A 15,969-nucleotide genomic window follows, 5' to 3' on the forward strand; every position below is an offset into this window, starting at 1 on the left:
CCGGAGTGAATGAGTCCATTGTCCATGAATGAGTCATCCCAGTAGACGAGTGTGTAGAAAGCCCTCTATAAGCCCCCCGATAGCCGCCAATAACTACAACATTGCAGCTATGAGCTAACAGTGCAGTAGTACGCGTTCATTCATTCATTCGTCTTAAAGTATTGGTAAAATAAAGACAGATAATGCCTTATTTAGAGGCTGCTTCGTCTAAGCCCTGTTCACTCCGTTATATGGATCTCGAGGAATCTAAACATCTTCCAAAGGACGCTGATTTTCACCAAACTGCTAATCAGTGAGTAGATGAACGTATTTCATGCCAGAAATAAGGTCTAGGTTTAAAAATACCGGAGTTCCCCTTTAAACAGAAGAGGTGCTGCATTCAAATATTTGCCTACAAGCTTATCAGCCCATCTTAAGCACACAGAAGAGTCTTTGTGAGTGTTGAAAGAGGATGCAGTAGAATACCATGATTCCCCTTTAATACACAGTGAGGGTGTGGGACACCTAATCTGTCAGATGGATGCTGACACTAAATCTCAACATAAACATATATGCTCAAGTCCCTGACACACACACACACACACACAGAGGTGTGATTGCTATTCAGTGTGATGTGTATGGTCGAATTGATTCTTGTGATAAATAATTACCAATTTGGCCTGGACAATTTACAAGTCAGCAGCTGATTCTGGTTCATTTTAGATGGTTATTTGTTCCCATTGTATTTCCATCACACTATACAAACACTTAATCGTGAAAGAATAATTTAGAATAAGCTACATGCAATGACTCTCGTTAACAATTCCGTCAAGCTGCTGTCACTGGTGTCTGGAGAAAATCTATAACTGTGTTAACTTTCAAAGTAAAGTGCAACTTATCTCAGGCAGAGAGCTCAATCTATTTGGGGAGCAGGATCAGTGCCAGTGACTCAAAGAAACTAAACAAACTGATACAGAAATCTGTCTCTGTGCTGGGGACTGCCCTGGAGCTGATTATGCAAAGAACACTGCAAAATCTGCTCAGAAATAATGCACAACAAACTGCTCACTCTCTGTGTAAGTCAGAGGCTTCTTCAGCTCAGCTGCAACAAAGAACGTCACAGAAGGTCATTCCTGCCCAAAGCAATGTATCCACTAAATTACTTCTTTTTAAACGACTAATGACTAAAACTGTTATTTATGCTTTTGTGGTGCCAGATAATTTTCCGTTTTGGGATTATTCAAGTACTGTTTAATTCAATTCAATTAGATTCATGCAAATTTTCCCAGTTGCCCACTATTTACTTTTGATTTGCCAAGGCTGTCACGCTCTCTTTCTTTCCTTTTCTCTCTAGATGTAGATCCATCGAAGATCATAAAATACAGTTGTAGGTTATTAAAAAGCAACATACAGCCTATGGTTTAAAATGACGATTCTGAACCTGTTGTCTCAACTCGTCTCTTATCGCGTTTTACAAGCCTCCTCTGCCCACATCTCAGGTAGGAGTGACTCAGACATGAGGAGTGGAGGAAAGGGATCGAGACTTTTCAAACAGAAATGATAGGAAGGGAAACGCGTGAAACACAAAAATGCAAAATAGGACAAACACAAGGAAATAGTTGGAAAAGTGCTCGACTCAGCATTCAATGGACATTGGAAGCACACATATTCATATCATAAGAAGGAAAAATTTCATGGCTCTCAATAACTTCAGATTTGATTTAATACCCCAAATCTCTCTGTTGTTATTCTTGATGCAATAAAACATTAGTACCTGATGTGAGACTGCTGATGAGTTTTTGTTGCTCGTAGAAAAGCAACATATCCCCATTTTGTGCATTGAATGATTGGAGTTCAAAAATAATGGCAAGACTTCCCTCTCACAGGCTACATCAAACGTTGTATGCCAATGCCATGAAGTGTACTACAGATATCTTTGCTTCCTTAAGGATAAAGTCATGTAAACAGCCTTTGATGCCTTCAAAAAGAAATTACATTTCCACCATCCTCAGTTGTTCTGTTTGTTTAGTGCTAATCAGGATGGTAGTCGTGGCTAACGATATACCTGCAAAGCATCACCGTGTGTCTTTGTGTGCATGATACCATGTTAATATTAGCATTTAGCACAAAGCACTGCTGGTTGCCTCTCAGTGCTGCTTGACATTTGACTCTTAGGTGCTTTTAAACACCAAACCAACATGAGGAACCAGAGGCAACGAGCTACAACAGGAAGGGATTATTACTTGATTGCACTGCATCTTAGAGCTATGTGGGCTATAGGCAATCTTTCTGTTTGTGGCATGTATGTGTAGTTGGGCTGGAAATTTGTCTTTACTTAACCGAAGAACAGCATAATCTGTAACAGCAAACCATAGCGTATTTTAGAGATACGTTAATAAGCCGCCACCATCTTGAAGCATTCATTGTCTCTTTTCTCGATTACCTTCCTCACAACACCACCCAGTGGTGTGGAGGAGCACTATGACAAATGATAGGACACAACGGTGGGCTTCAATTTTGTCGTAGTGAGCCACACACTAGCTAGCCTGTAGAACTTTTGTGTTTCTGTTTAGTTTAATTAACATGTGCAAGTTATACACATGCAATGTAATTACAGTGAATTTGCTACTAATTTCTCATAACACTTATTTGAAGTGTGCATCTGGAAAATTTAAGTTTGAAGGCCCTTAACTTCGCCCCGTACCTCCATCCAAGAATGTTACACACTAGATCTTGAAGGATAGTGCTAATTGGTAGGTGGGAGTGGTGAAGGGCCTGAGTCTTTCTGTATTATTCTTTGTCAGCATGAGTAGGTCTGTTCCTCATGTTATATTCCCACCTTATTGATTTTCTGTTTCTCTCTTCCAGGCCTCAGTAATATAATTGGAATTATTGTATATATCTCAGCCAACTCTGGCGACCCGGGTCAAAGTGACAGCAAGAAGTCTTACTCCTATGGCTGGTCGTTCTACTTTGGGGCCCTTTCCTTCATCATGGCAGAAATGGTGGGCGTTCTGGCTGTGCACATGTTCATTGAGAAGCACCGCAAGCTGCGGGCCAAGTCCCGCACTGAGCTCATAAAGAAGTCTGCCTTCAGCCGCATCCCCTCCTATCGCTACCGATTCCGGCGCCGTTCCAGTGTGCGTTCATCTGAGGCCCCCAGCCGCGATACCTCACCATTGGGGAAAGGTGGCTACACTGGGCCTGCCGCCTCCGAGATGCCCATGTACACGCTGAACCCACGAGAGGCGGGCAATGCTGGCACCAAACCAGGTGGCGGCATGGGTGGGCTGCTCAACTCAGAGAGGGAGTTCCTCCAGAGCAGCACGCTCACTAAAGACTACAGCAAGGACCCCAACCGCAGGACCACACCCGTCTGAGAGGGTTTGGCTATAGATATCATCTAATCATAGTATCAAAGAGGAGGAGGATGAGAAATGGGGGGATATTCAAGCAAACACAGGCGATATTCAGGGTAATGGGGGTGGGAAGGGGTTTGATAAACTACGACAGGAACTGTGAACTTTTAGCCTTTGAACTGTGAATCCTGAGCCCTGTGAGTGTTTCAGTATGTGTAGCAGGACTGCTTTTGATGGAGAAGTTGTTCCCAAGTCCACTTCACCACATATCACTGTAGTTATATTTGTAACTCCTTAATATAGAAGTTTTAAGCCACATAAAATTTATGTTCTTGACTTGTATGTCCATAAATGTTCTTCCTGAGATTTTCAAAAAGGAGAGACAGGACTGATATTGTTAGTGGTTTCTTGTTTGGGGGCAACTTCTCCTAAAAAAAAAAAAAAAAGAAGAAGAAAATAATGTGAATTTGAGGAGAAGAAGAAAGAAGTGACTAACTTGGTGTGACCTTTGATCTTTTGACTTCTCTCCTCCTTACCTTTTGGATTGCAGCTGAGTTGGATCAATGAAGGGAACAGCCTTAGAGCTCCAAGCTGAATCTCTAATTTACGATACTATTTAAAAGTGAGGAAGTTACCACCTTCACACGGGGAAGGATTCATTTTCAGTTCAGCTGGTTTCAGAATATAAACTGACGCCACAATTAGTCCATCCATGGCAGCGCATTTGTGGCACCACTTATTTTTCTATACATATTGTAAATAAACTGCTTTCACGCTCACCTCATTACTCTCTGAACTGAAACTGAAGCTTTTTCCTGAAAATATTTACCCCCAACTTTCTGATCCCAGGTCAGTTGTTAAACCTGCATAGTACTTAGTGCACTGACTACAGATCAGCTGTTGGAAGTTGAGTAAAAAAGGTGTGTCTCAACGAAACTAATGAATCTCTTTTAGATGGTATTGTTTGATCCATTGGTGCTTCCCTTTTGCTTGTTTTTTTCTGCCACTTTTTGATTTTGGATTCTTTTTTTAATTTCTACCTGAAACTTGAGATGATCAAATATTTTTCTCTCTGTCTGTCCGTTTTCCGTCATGAATCACCTTTCGCCTTCCATGTTTTTTCCGTGTAGCCCCATATCACAGCTCACTTGCACCTTCTGCACACCTTCACGCATCCTGTCATCCTGTCTTTCCTATCCTTGAAAAGGACTCCCGACTAGATTTAGGTCCTGTCTTCCGTTGGTGTCGCTTGTAGACCAGTTAGGTTTTCTGGAAGTTATTGGTTCAGGGTATGGTGGAGCGGAGACCGCTGAGCTGTGAATTTGCTTTAAGGCAGTGCCAAAAAGACATTTAACGAACTGGAGGTGGACTTGTCCTGTTTGCCCACTACCTCTTGGTGAACATCTTTTAGAATTGATTTAATATAAAGTTGTCTTTAATTGCCAGAACAACTGTTAAACTTTCAAGTGCAGTAATAAACACTGAGAAAATGCTCATTTCAGTCCAAGAACCCATCTCTCCAATGGAATACCTGTTTGTACGTGGCACACAATTTACACATAGGTCGATAAAAAGAACTGGATGGAGGAAATCCATTGCAAAACCTTTTTGCCTCATTCATTTAAACTGTTGCTCACAGCCTCCTCTTTATATACATCCACATAGATATAAACACACACCCACTTATGAGCCTAAACATATCCTTTCTAATGTCTCCCAGCCGTGACATGCACAAACGGACTGGGTCCTATCATATCTTCCCAGTCCTTACTATGAAATTTCTGTTTCAACAAGCCCCTTTCTACAAATGTGGGATGCAGTGTAAAATGTAAATACAAATATATTGTCTTTGTACTGTTATCAATTGAAGGTTTGGATCATTTTCCAGTTGAAATTAGGACATCATATTCCTATTCACATTTAACATGGCATCCCAACTTTTTTCTTAAGCAAGGTTGTAGATCTGACACATAAATGTGTCGTGTTTAAAAAAAAAAAACTTGAATTTTGCTGTGAAATTTCAGAAATATTTTTGGTCAGGAGTTGAGCCAGCTTTCAGAGATGTAATGATGCCACTGAAAATTGATATAGCTTCGGTCTATCACACTTTTCCCGGATTGCAAATTATTTTTTTTACTTGATCTGACAGAAATCTGTCTCCACTTTTGTTTATTAGAAGAGACGGCAGAGGGATGAAAGGTGTGTTGCCCAGCAGCGCAAAGAAAAAGAAAAGTAATGTTCGTATCGAGAGTAACAACTGCACATGTGTATATCAGTGTGTACACACACACACACACACACAAGGGGAAAGGTTTTGGAAGAACGAGAAGAAGCCATAAAATACTGAGGGGAGGAGCTGTTGGAGACAGAGCTTTAGAAAACGAGCCGAAAATTTCACAGCAATTTTTTTTTAATCAGCCTTTTTCTGTATCTGTGAATAACAAGTGAAACTCAAAGAGGTAAACATCCATTTTTATTCGTAACCTCCCTAAGCCATCATTGCACTGTTTTGTATAAACTAAACATGAAACGACATCGAGCTGATACCTCCACGCTCTGTTCTGACAGTTATTGCCCTGTTAATAAAAGACGTTCGAAACCTTAGTCACACTGTTTAATTTATGATGCTGCTGTTTTATCTCCTGTCTTTTACGCCATAAAGGGAACATAAAGGGACAAGCGTGCATCACGATGGAATTGCTCGTGCTGTCCTCCATGTGTAAATATTAATTTTGCAAGCTAACTACGACATCAGCCGCTGTCATGGCCTGTGAGAGGCGGCGGGGGGGGGACCTCTTTTCTCCAAGCAAGGGCTTTTAATTTTTAAAGGACAGGAGCACACAAGGGCTTTTTATGCTCAGCACTGCAGCAATGTCGTTTAAAGGGTGTAATGTTGGAGGGGGGGAGGAAAAGGCAAAGTACATTTGCACAGAAACAATGGTTTTTAAACCAGCTGGACAGCTAACCAATAATATAGCGTGCTTCATGCATGAGAGGCAGAGGTAGAGAAAGCAGGAAGGCTGTGCTCTTCTCGGCTTCTTTTTTTGGTTAACTTTAGGCTAGATGAGTAACAAAGTGATTAGGGATGAATATTGCCTTAAGCAAAGTAAGGATAATTAAGAATTATTTGAGTTGCTTAAGATTCAAACATGTATTAGCAAAATAATTACTCATACTCAGTGCCAAATATTACTCACAATGTTTCCTGTGTATCACAGCCTCCAGGTTAGCTTTAGATCGTAGGTTTGCTGCTGTACTTACTCTTTTGTGTGTAGAAATTACTGACTCAGCGGTTGTAGCTATGTAGCTCAGCACTACCAGGGGCCCCTTAGATCCTGAGGGTCTGGTAGGCATCAAAGTTCAGAACTGCCATCCATGAGCCATGTCCGCATTGACCATTTAAACCATGCATGTCATATCCATTTGCTTCCAGTGCTTACATTAGCTCTATCTCAAATCAGGTCTCAAACGGCACCCTAATCTCTATACCCCATAGGGACACTCAACTGGTACATTAAAACACGCCTTACAATGATGTGTCGGCCCCTTAGCCTGAGCTCTATTGATGTTTACTCCAATAGAGTGCAGGGTGCTTTTTGAGCCTGTCTGTCTCTTCTAACCACCATACAGCTTTGATACTCTGATATCAACTAAAAATTGTATTATTAGTAAAAAAAAAAAAAAAAATGATATTCTAAAGGTGCCACTGTGCAGAGAATGAGAAACTCTGTCACATATTATACTTATTAATGTATTCATTGGGGAAGGGGATTGATCGCTGGGGAAAGAGTTGGGACGCAGGAGTCGTAGTCTTTCTATTATATTATACTAGTTTCATTTTCTACTTTGATGTGGTTGTGAGGTTGTGTTGTTTTGGTCACATGGGAAGCCTCTGACAGGAGGGACATACAGAGAGACGACGGATCACTCGGACGATCTCTCATGGACATAAATCTCACCTCACTGGCGCCAGAGGCCACGTTTGCCAGCAGGACGCTCAGCACTGCAGTACACACACGTACATACATTCCAAGCACCTATACCTAAAAGTTACTATACTTCTGAGGACATTAAACCCAGCAAAATCCAGTACGTTAGTTTTGAATGAAAATGTTATTTCCATTAAGCTTGAAAGTGTACATTTTGTGAAGGCCAGCGAGGTCAAAATGATGGGGAGAGCGTGCCACGTGAAGCACCACAGTCTCAAAAATACCATTGAGTGATGACTGTCAACTCATCATAGACTTTGATTAGAGATCAGAATTAAAACAGGAGAAAGACATAAAAATGCTCTTTAATATAGCTACCTTTGTTTGGAATATTGGTCCTCATTAGTATAGGAACGCAAGCACATAAATATAAACACATGAATAGCCACAGTTGTACACACAACACATTCTGTGCACGTACAGAAGCCCACACCGGGACAGCACATACTTACAGCTTCAGCTTTGCCCTGTGCAGTGCAAGGGAGAAGTGTGTCCTGTTCTAAGAAAAATCACTGTGTCATGTTAAGTGTTTCTTTGGGAGAAAAAAAAAAACCCAACAAACTGTTCCGGATGTGTCACTGTTGTGTCGATCCTCTGTGGAACTTCAAGTCTACTGAGCCAGCTAATCAAACATGGACATCCAGAAGAACTGAAATGTGGATTTAATGGAATAGTTCTGAGACAAAAGACTTGCTATAAGCACTCTACACTTTGCACTCATTATCAATACATACATACACTGACACAAATAAGGTTACTGTGTGAGGACGGCTCACCGGAAAGTTATATGCCTGCATGTTTGTGCGTGTTTGTGTGTGTTTGTGTGCGTGTTGCGTGCAGTTAGCCGCTCCTCACCCATGCACCTAGTGCCTGCCTGTCCTGCCTTCAGACAGCTCCAAGATCAGCCATGGGGCTTCCATGATAACCTTCTCTGTGCTCCCAAGACCTAATAGGTTTACACTGGGATCAGTTTAAGAGCCAACCGCCCCCACCATTCCTCTACATACGCAGCCATACAAGCTAATAGGACTGTTTCGGATTCAGTTGGTTCTGGTGGGTTGATTTTATTTTTTATTTTTTCCAGGTCTGACTGGACCGTTTTATTTCTGCAAATCTGCTGTTCATATCTGGCTTTTTTTTTCTTGTATGAGGCTGAAATAGGATTGGAGTTTGGAGTTTAGCAGGATAGACAAAAATCTATTGAGTCCCTGGTGACACCTTGCCTTGAATTGGAGTAACCTGGACATCCCAAAAGTTAGCCTCACATCAGGAAAATTTTCAAATAATATTTCTTCCTTGAGATGACTTGAGAGATCTTCCCCCTTGTTCTATCATTAAGATATTGGGAATAGTGTGAATAATAACCAGAGAGGCTTTAGATAAAGTAAATCGCTGTTTTAAGTTTGCCAAAAATATCTGAGACTATGTTGGTTGACTGAAATGTGTTTTTTTGAAGGTTTTTTTGTCCTAATGAGTAAGTGAAATCACAAGTTGTTCAACGCAGAAACATTATGAGATTAGTACAATGTGATGTATTTCTATTGGATTGCAAACACAATGTATGTATGGGTCAAACTCTAGAGAGCCGTGCCCCAAAAAAGTTTAAATTGTCCATTAATTTTAACTAAGCAGGGTTATGTTTGTTAGAGTCGGTCTAATGGGCATATTTGAAGACAGTGAAAGCAACAAAGACAAATCAAAGTACTAAACAAAAGGGTTTTAGCCATGCCAGCAATATAACTTAAGGAGCTCCTATGAAACTCATTTAGGGGTTTATTGTTTTATTTGGAGGGTCCGCTAGAAGAGGTTTAAATGCTTTAATGTTTGAAGAACTTTGTTTTGAGACGTCCCAAACTAGCTGCTTGCAGTCATTATGCTAATGTGTTTCATGGTGATGTAGATGTGTAAAGGAAGAAGAGCTTGGACTGTAATTAAGGTACTGCAGGCAGTTCAGGAGAAATGTCTTCTCTGAGAGAAAATTTTATTCTTTGTGGACGTTTTGCTTTGGATCAGCAGACCTTTCGCAGGCACAAAAAAAGCTAAGTAAAGGAAAAGGAAAACCACAAAATGTGCAACATGTCCTCTTTAATGGATGACAATGTCAGTCAGCTGACTACTTTGGTTTGCACTGTAGTGTTGTTTTTTTGTTGTTTTTTTTAAGTAAAAAGCCTCAACAACTATAGGGTGTATTACCATAACATACATATATTCATACCCCCGTTCATGATAAATATCAACATCTTTGGTGATCCCATCTCATGCAATTCAAAATTGTGTCAAAGTTACAGTTACAAAGAGCTGCCAGCATGACTGCAGACTCTTAAGCTATTTTTACACCCGAGGATGTTGAGAGAATTAGGTGCATACTTTGTCCATAGCTGGATGTTCACACCTGCTCTACAGAGCAGGAGATCCTCTGTGTGAAATTTGTTCTCACAACAGGAAATAATCTGGGTAGAGCTACAGGAGAAAGGACATCCTGCCGATAGTTTGCAGCCGAAAATGTAGTGTTTTGTTTGGTGGTCCCTACTTATTAGTAGGGATGGCTTCTGTTTTGTGTCGATATCTTTACTCAATGTATATGTATACACAATATCGACAAGCGTGTGAAAGGCAAAGGCCAGCGTGAAACGTTATGAAGCATCAGCTGCAATCTACACACTCTCATTGTCTGTGAAATATCTGCCGTAGTCTCACATGGGCTCATTCAGACATTTTCCAAACTTAGCATTAGACATCTAGTGGGGTAATCTATGAAAAGACATTTGCATTCCTACTTATAGCCCCTTTGAAACTGGTCTTGGACATTTCAGGGCTTTCGTCCTTTTTTGACAACGGTTTTAAGTCTGTCTTCTTTACAGCAGAATGCAGAGCGTTAAAACTTAAGTATATCAGTGGCAAATGACTGTAACTTGACTTTGTCCATTTCAAATTGACCTGAGGACTGTTAGAAAACAAGAGCCAGAGCAAACTCAGGAGAAGTGTCAGTGACATTTGTATTTATTAGACGATTTACTCATTTGTGTTTGCATTTATTCAGAATCAATTACGAGAGTGCCAGAAAGAAACAGACTAAAGGATCCAAAAATATTTGAGGGTTTATTGTATGTGTAGCATTGGGCTGGTAAACAGCTTTTTTTTAACATTCATTTTCTTTTCAGGGAATGTGTCTGGCAGGCATTGTAGCAGTTGGCTTGAAGATGAAACAGTTCAGATGGAGATGATAAATAGGAACCAGCTGTTACTCTGTGTGTCTTTAAGGGTCACACTTGGGATTGTGATTCCTTGCGGCGGTGATGAAAGTGAAAAATGAAAGCCTCAAATCAAATGTGCAGCTGGAACCTCGAGTGGCAAGTGATGGAGGAAATTTCTAAAAACATTCACCTAAACGTGTGGTTATGGGTGACAGGTGTAAAGGTTCAATATGTCTTTTTATCCTGCATCACACCTCTGAGCCCGATCATGAGATACATAGTCCTCTACAAACACATATACACACACACACACACACACACATGCATGCAGAAACATGCTGGCACTCACATTCGTCTTTCAATACACAGGAACACAGACTGCATAACACTCACAACAAATACGGACATACACACACACATAGCTGCCAGCCAGTTTCACTGTAAACTTTATTATGTAAACCTCCGATTAACAGCAGTCTGACATGGACATATGCTGTGAATAAAAGCACACTTTTACTTACATGATATAAATATGAATACCTATATGAAGAATATTATATACAGTATAAAGTAGAAAATAAAGAATCACCTTTTCAAAGTGTCTGTGGTGAGCTTATTTTGTATTCAAATATGTTTGCAGAAATGTGTGCTATGTGTTTCTGTGATTTGATCTCTTTTCCACACACTAATGCTGGTGATTTTTTTTTTTTATCAGAGACATTGTCACACACCAGCATAAATCTGCTCTGTCGTAAGGAGAAAATATTTCAAGTACAGTCTGTACGCTCCTTTCAAAACGTGCACACATACAGAGACAGGTGAGATACGTATCAGCTGTGCTGTGTCGGCAGTTCTGAACTAGCTGTCTGATAGATAAAACTTCCGCTTATGTCTGCAGCTGTCACACAGGTGTCCGAATGACAGAGACAAAGAGGGCGGGGGGAAGGAGAGAGCTGTGAGAGTCAATGGGAGGGTGAAAGAAAACGTTAATGAGGTGGCCAGAGGATATTCCAGATCAGAGGTGTTTGAAGGTGACAAACAGAGAAGCTTGTGGAGGTCTTTATGCATAAAACATTTATGCAGGTGCGTTTTTTTCTGTCCAACAGACTCTTCTAATGCTCAAGCTGAGTGAAAATGCAATCATGCTCCTCCAAAGAAAGAAGAAAGGTGTACATGTAAAAACATCTACAACAACTGTCAACTGTCAACTGACAGTGAGGCCTGCCTAAAGGAATCTCAGGAAAACTCCGGAGGCCGAACGTCCGCTCCTTCACACCTCCAAGTTGTCACATTCGGTCATCAGTGTACTTCTCTTCCTTTGTCAGTAAACTATACCTCTTCTGAACGTCCCAATGTAAGAGCTCTTTGGATGGTGGAACACCGTCTCATTTACCTTCTCTGGCCACATTTTTTCCTCCATGGTGTGATTTGCTAGTGTATAGAGGGGTAATCATCTTCTCAAGCTCTCTTTTCTCTAAACAATTCCCACTGCTATTTCTGTCTCCTCTTACATGTACAAGTGGGACACAATAAACGCCCATTGAGGAAAAAAGTGCAGGGTACATGAACTAGTAGTTTGCGGGCATAATCTGGCCCCTAAACTATACACCTCAAAGCTAAAGCCGTCAGTGTGCAAGAGGTGGAGGGATTGTTGAGCACCTGCTCACATCTGTGTGTATCACGTAGCAAAGCTTTCGCAGGACCACTTGGTGGATTTAGGTCAAACCAACATGCTTTCCTAACCCTGACAAACTAAAGCATAAAACTAAACAAATGGTGTTTGGCGTCAATACAAAGCGTGTATGTTTCATATCGAATCATTTTTCTCTCAATACAGATTTTGAATTCCTACCAATACTATGTGTACATTTGAATAAAATAACTAAAACAAGCCAATTAAATGCACCATTCCCACTTAATGTGACAAAACGGGAATTTCCTATAAATGTTTTTTTTTTCTTTTTTTTCCTCCCTCTCTATAGGGGCTCTGTGGAAATAATATTTAAAGCAATTCTGCATTTTGAGTGACAGTGGGGAAATGAGTGCTTTGATGTTTGGCTTACGTATTGCGTATTTACCCTGGTTAATTTCAGATTTGATATACATCATCTGAATGTAACATAATAGAAGGGCGTCAGGAAAATGTAATATGAGTGGGAAGATTTCAGCAGAGAGCTCAGATTCACCTTATGAATATTCATAACTGTGACATCACAGATGGAGTGCCGTTATAGAGATTAAAGTGGATGAGGAGATTACGGAAGAGTCTCTCTGGGATTGGCTGCCACTCGGTTTTTGTTCCTCTAAACTGCCTCTGTGTGCTATTTTGTCAGTCAGTCTCTGAAGTTGCTCATCTCTTCTGTCGCATGGAGATATAGTGGGCATTGTCCACATTTCATCATCACCCACTGGCACTCGCCGCTGTTCTTCATGATCCTCTTAGCCATTTTCCCCTCTGCCACAACGTTCTGTTTCGAAGCCCTTCCCTCCCATCAAGCAGCACGGTACTGTAGTAATTGCTTTCTTCAGCTTCACTGGCCCAATAAGAGAAAATGTCCTTCTATGCTAATAGCCCATAAAAGACACTGAGCATTCCCAGCAGGAAACACACATCTAGATTATTTTATAGTGCTTTCACCAGACAGTTGTGTCATACAAAATAAATCAAGAATGTGTGATGAAGACTACTTGATCTGAATACTTACAAATGCAGTGGACAGTAGCTTGTTTTTTATGAGGATGGAAAGTACGCATGTGGCTGTGATTACAAACAAGTCTTTGCATTTGTGTGCCCCAGCTGTACACTGCCACAACAGTCCTTTGTGAGTGAGTAGGGCTCTGAGTGAGATTTGCTGCCAGCCTCCGTGTAGTTATGTGTCTATAATTAGCATTTACAGCTCATCCCTAACATAATTTATTGTTTAGACCAAACAACTTGAGTTTCAGACATGGTACCTGTCCTGTCTCACAAACCCGTATTCTATTCACAACAGAAGACCGACATCAGCGAATGTTGAAAGTAAGACATTTTACCATTCGACCACACGAAATGCTCTTTAAAAAAAGTTGAGATCGGGGGAAACAAAAGACAAAAGTAAGAGATGTAAAACAAACAACTGGAGGAACATGTTGCTACTTATTAGGTTAACCGGCAACAGGTCAGTAAAGTGACTGGGTATAAAAAAGAGCACCTTCAAGAGGAGTCTCATAAAAGTAAAGATGGTAAGAGGTTCAACAATATGAAAAAAGCTTTGTCCACATATCATGAAGAAATTTTACAGCAACCTCACACAACATCAAATTGTGAAGACTTTGAATATTCCATCATCGACAGTACAAAATTAAATTCAAAAGGTTCAGAGAATATGGACACATCTCTGTGTGCAAGGGGCAGGGCTGAAGATATGTCCTGGATGCCTGTGATCGTCAGACCCTCACGCAGCACTGCATCAAAAACAGGCAGGATTCTGTTGTGGAAATCCCTGCTTGGGCTCAGAAACACTTCCATAAATCACTGTATGTGAATACAGTTTATCTTGCCTTCCACCAATGCAGGTTAAAGGTTAAGGCTAAGTGGAAAACTGTTCTGTGGGCAGACAATGACTAAAGAGGAGGAGGACCATCCGACTTACTTGTGCTTAGTTCAAAATCCTGCATCTCTGGCGGTATGGGGGTGCATGAATGCCCATGGAATTGATTACTTGCACATCTGAAAAGGCACCATCAGTGCTGAAAGGTGCCCCCATCCCGCATAACCAATTCCAATAGGATGTCTTTATCGGGACTGAGGCTTCATTCGTTATCAAGCTCATCACAAGCTTAGTGAGAGAACGACACAAGCCTAAAAATGGGGCTTCATCTCAGACTTTCTTTAATGTGCAAAACACAAGGTTCATGCATCCCATCACTGCAATACTCCATCTTAGTATCATCAAACCTTTTCATGCTAATGTGCATACTATGACCGCCCTGACCAATGTATTCGCTTTTGCAGTTTAATCGCTTTTGCAAATATTTGGCTTTAAACCGAAATATTGACAGACAGTTAAAAAAAATTAGTCTACTGTAATTGCAAAGATTAGGTCAGATGGTCACTATTGTGACTGCTTGGTCTGTATAGCTGATAATGGCACTGGAGAAAAAGTCCAGGCATAAAGCTTGTCTGTACCATATTTTCAGCCAGAATGTTAAAATAATTCAGTCTGACTCAAAGTGCCAGACAAATGACACTTGCATCCTGAGTGCCATGCTGTTTAAATGGCAAGAAATCAACTAAACCTCTTTGCCTCCATCATGTATCAGTTGTCAAATGTTCATGAACTGGCATTCAGCCTGAACTTCAAGACACATGGCACTGGATCAGCGACAGACTAGTTGGCCAAGTTTTGCCGAGGAAAGACACTGCTTTCTGAGAAGGGCAAACTGTGAACGAAGAGCGCTCTGAGACAGTGCTACAAACAACAAGTGCACTTCTCTCATATGTGCGCACATATGTGAGTATACAAGTGTGTGTGCCGTGAGTGGAGTAACACTCGTAAAAAATAACTACTGCTCTTTTAGTTACCCATTGACTTCAGCATGTGAACGCAAAAGATAGGACTATTGCAGATCATATGCATTATTGTATACCGTGTGATACAACAGTCTAAGTGCACAGCTATAATTTTATGAGTAAAAGAGAGTATTTCTGGCAGATTCATAAACCAAGGATTTGACTTTTGTGTCTTCATCGTGAGAGCCCCTCTAAGAATTTTTATTTTCCAACTAAGCTTTACTTTTTTGTTATTCTGGTGACTTAATATGTCTTTTTGATACAAACAAAGAGGTTTTTTCATATTCACAGTAAGATGCGGTCCCACACACACACACACACACATATAAAGCTGAGGATGTAATTGTTTCCAAGCAGCTTTTTGATGGCTGAGTCACTGAACATATCCTGTATCATATCACGATAAGAAGAACATCGGTTTAAAGGCAGCAGCTGTTTCTCTTTCATCCTCGCCCCCTTTTTTTTCTGCATCTCTCCATCCTCCCACTACTTTCACAATGGTGCGCTTAGCCAGAGAAGATAGGGCAAATCCCTCCACTGAGCAGAGCAGGCAGCAGAGAGAGAAACTGAAGAGGAACAGGACTGAATGCAGAACACTCTTCTGCATTTGTCCTTACTCTCCCTTCATCTGAATACAGCCAATCAGCATTCAGTCTGCTACTGCTCGCTCCACTTGGATGCGATGAGTTACACCAACTGCAACCTCTTACAGTCAGAAGTGACTGACGCTTTCGGCCAGGAGAAGATGTCGTCCAATTGTCCTCAGGCGTTTCGACCCTGAACCACAATGCCCCTCAGTTGGCGGGTCAGCAATGATGGCCAGTCACTGCCCATCTTCTCCTAGCTTCCATCTTAACTCTATACTCCATACTCCTACTCCATAGCCAGCAAGAGGC

General features: G+C 41.0%; 1 protein-coding gene across 1 annotated transcript in view; it reads left to right on the top strand.

Annotated features, from left to right (window-relative positions):
* The window catches only part of cacng3b (calcium channel, voltage-dependent, gamma subunit 3b), a 28,818-nt gene extending 20,218 nt beyond the window's left edge, over positions 1-8,600 (top strand). Inside the window, exon 4 of the mRNA XM_072369465.1 lies at positions 2,848-8,600. Within this exon, the coding sequence (XP_072225566.1) occupies positions 2,848-3,359 (512 nt within the window). The 3' untranslated portion in view covers positions 3,360-8,600. The remainder of the gene's footprint in view (positions 1-2,847) is intronic.
* The last annotated feature ends 7,369 nt before the right edge of the window (positions 8,601-15,969 follow it).

Source organism: Leuresthes tenuis, unplaced genomic scaffold (genome assembly GCF_036924035.1).
Source record: "Leuresthes tenuis unplaced genomic scaffold, fLeuTen1.0.hap1 SCAF_17, whole genome shotgun sequence".
Lineage (NCBI taxonomy): Eukaryota > Metazoa > Chordata > Actinopteri > Atheriniformes > Atherinopsidae > Leuresthes > Leuresthes tenuis.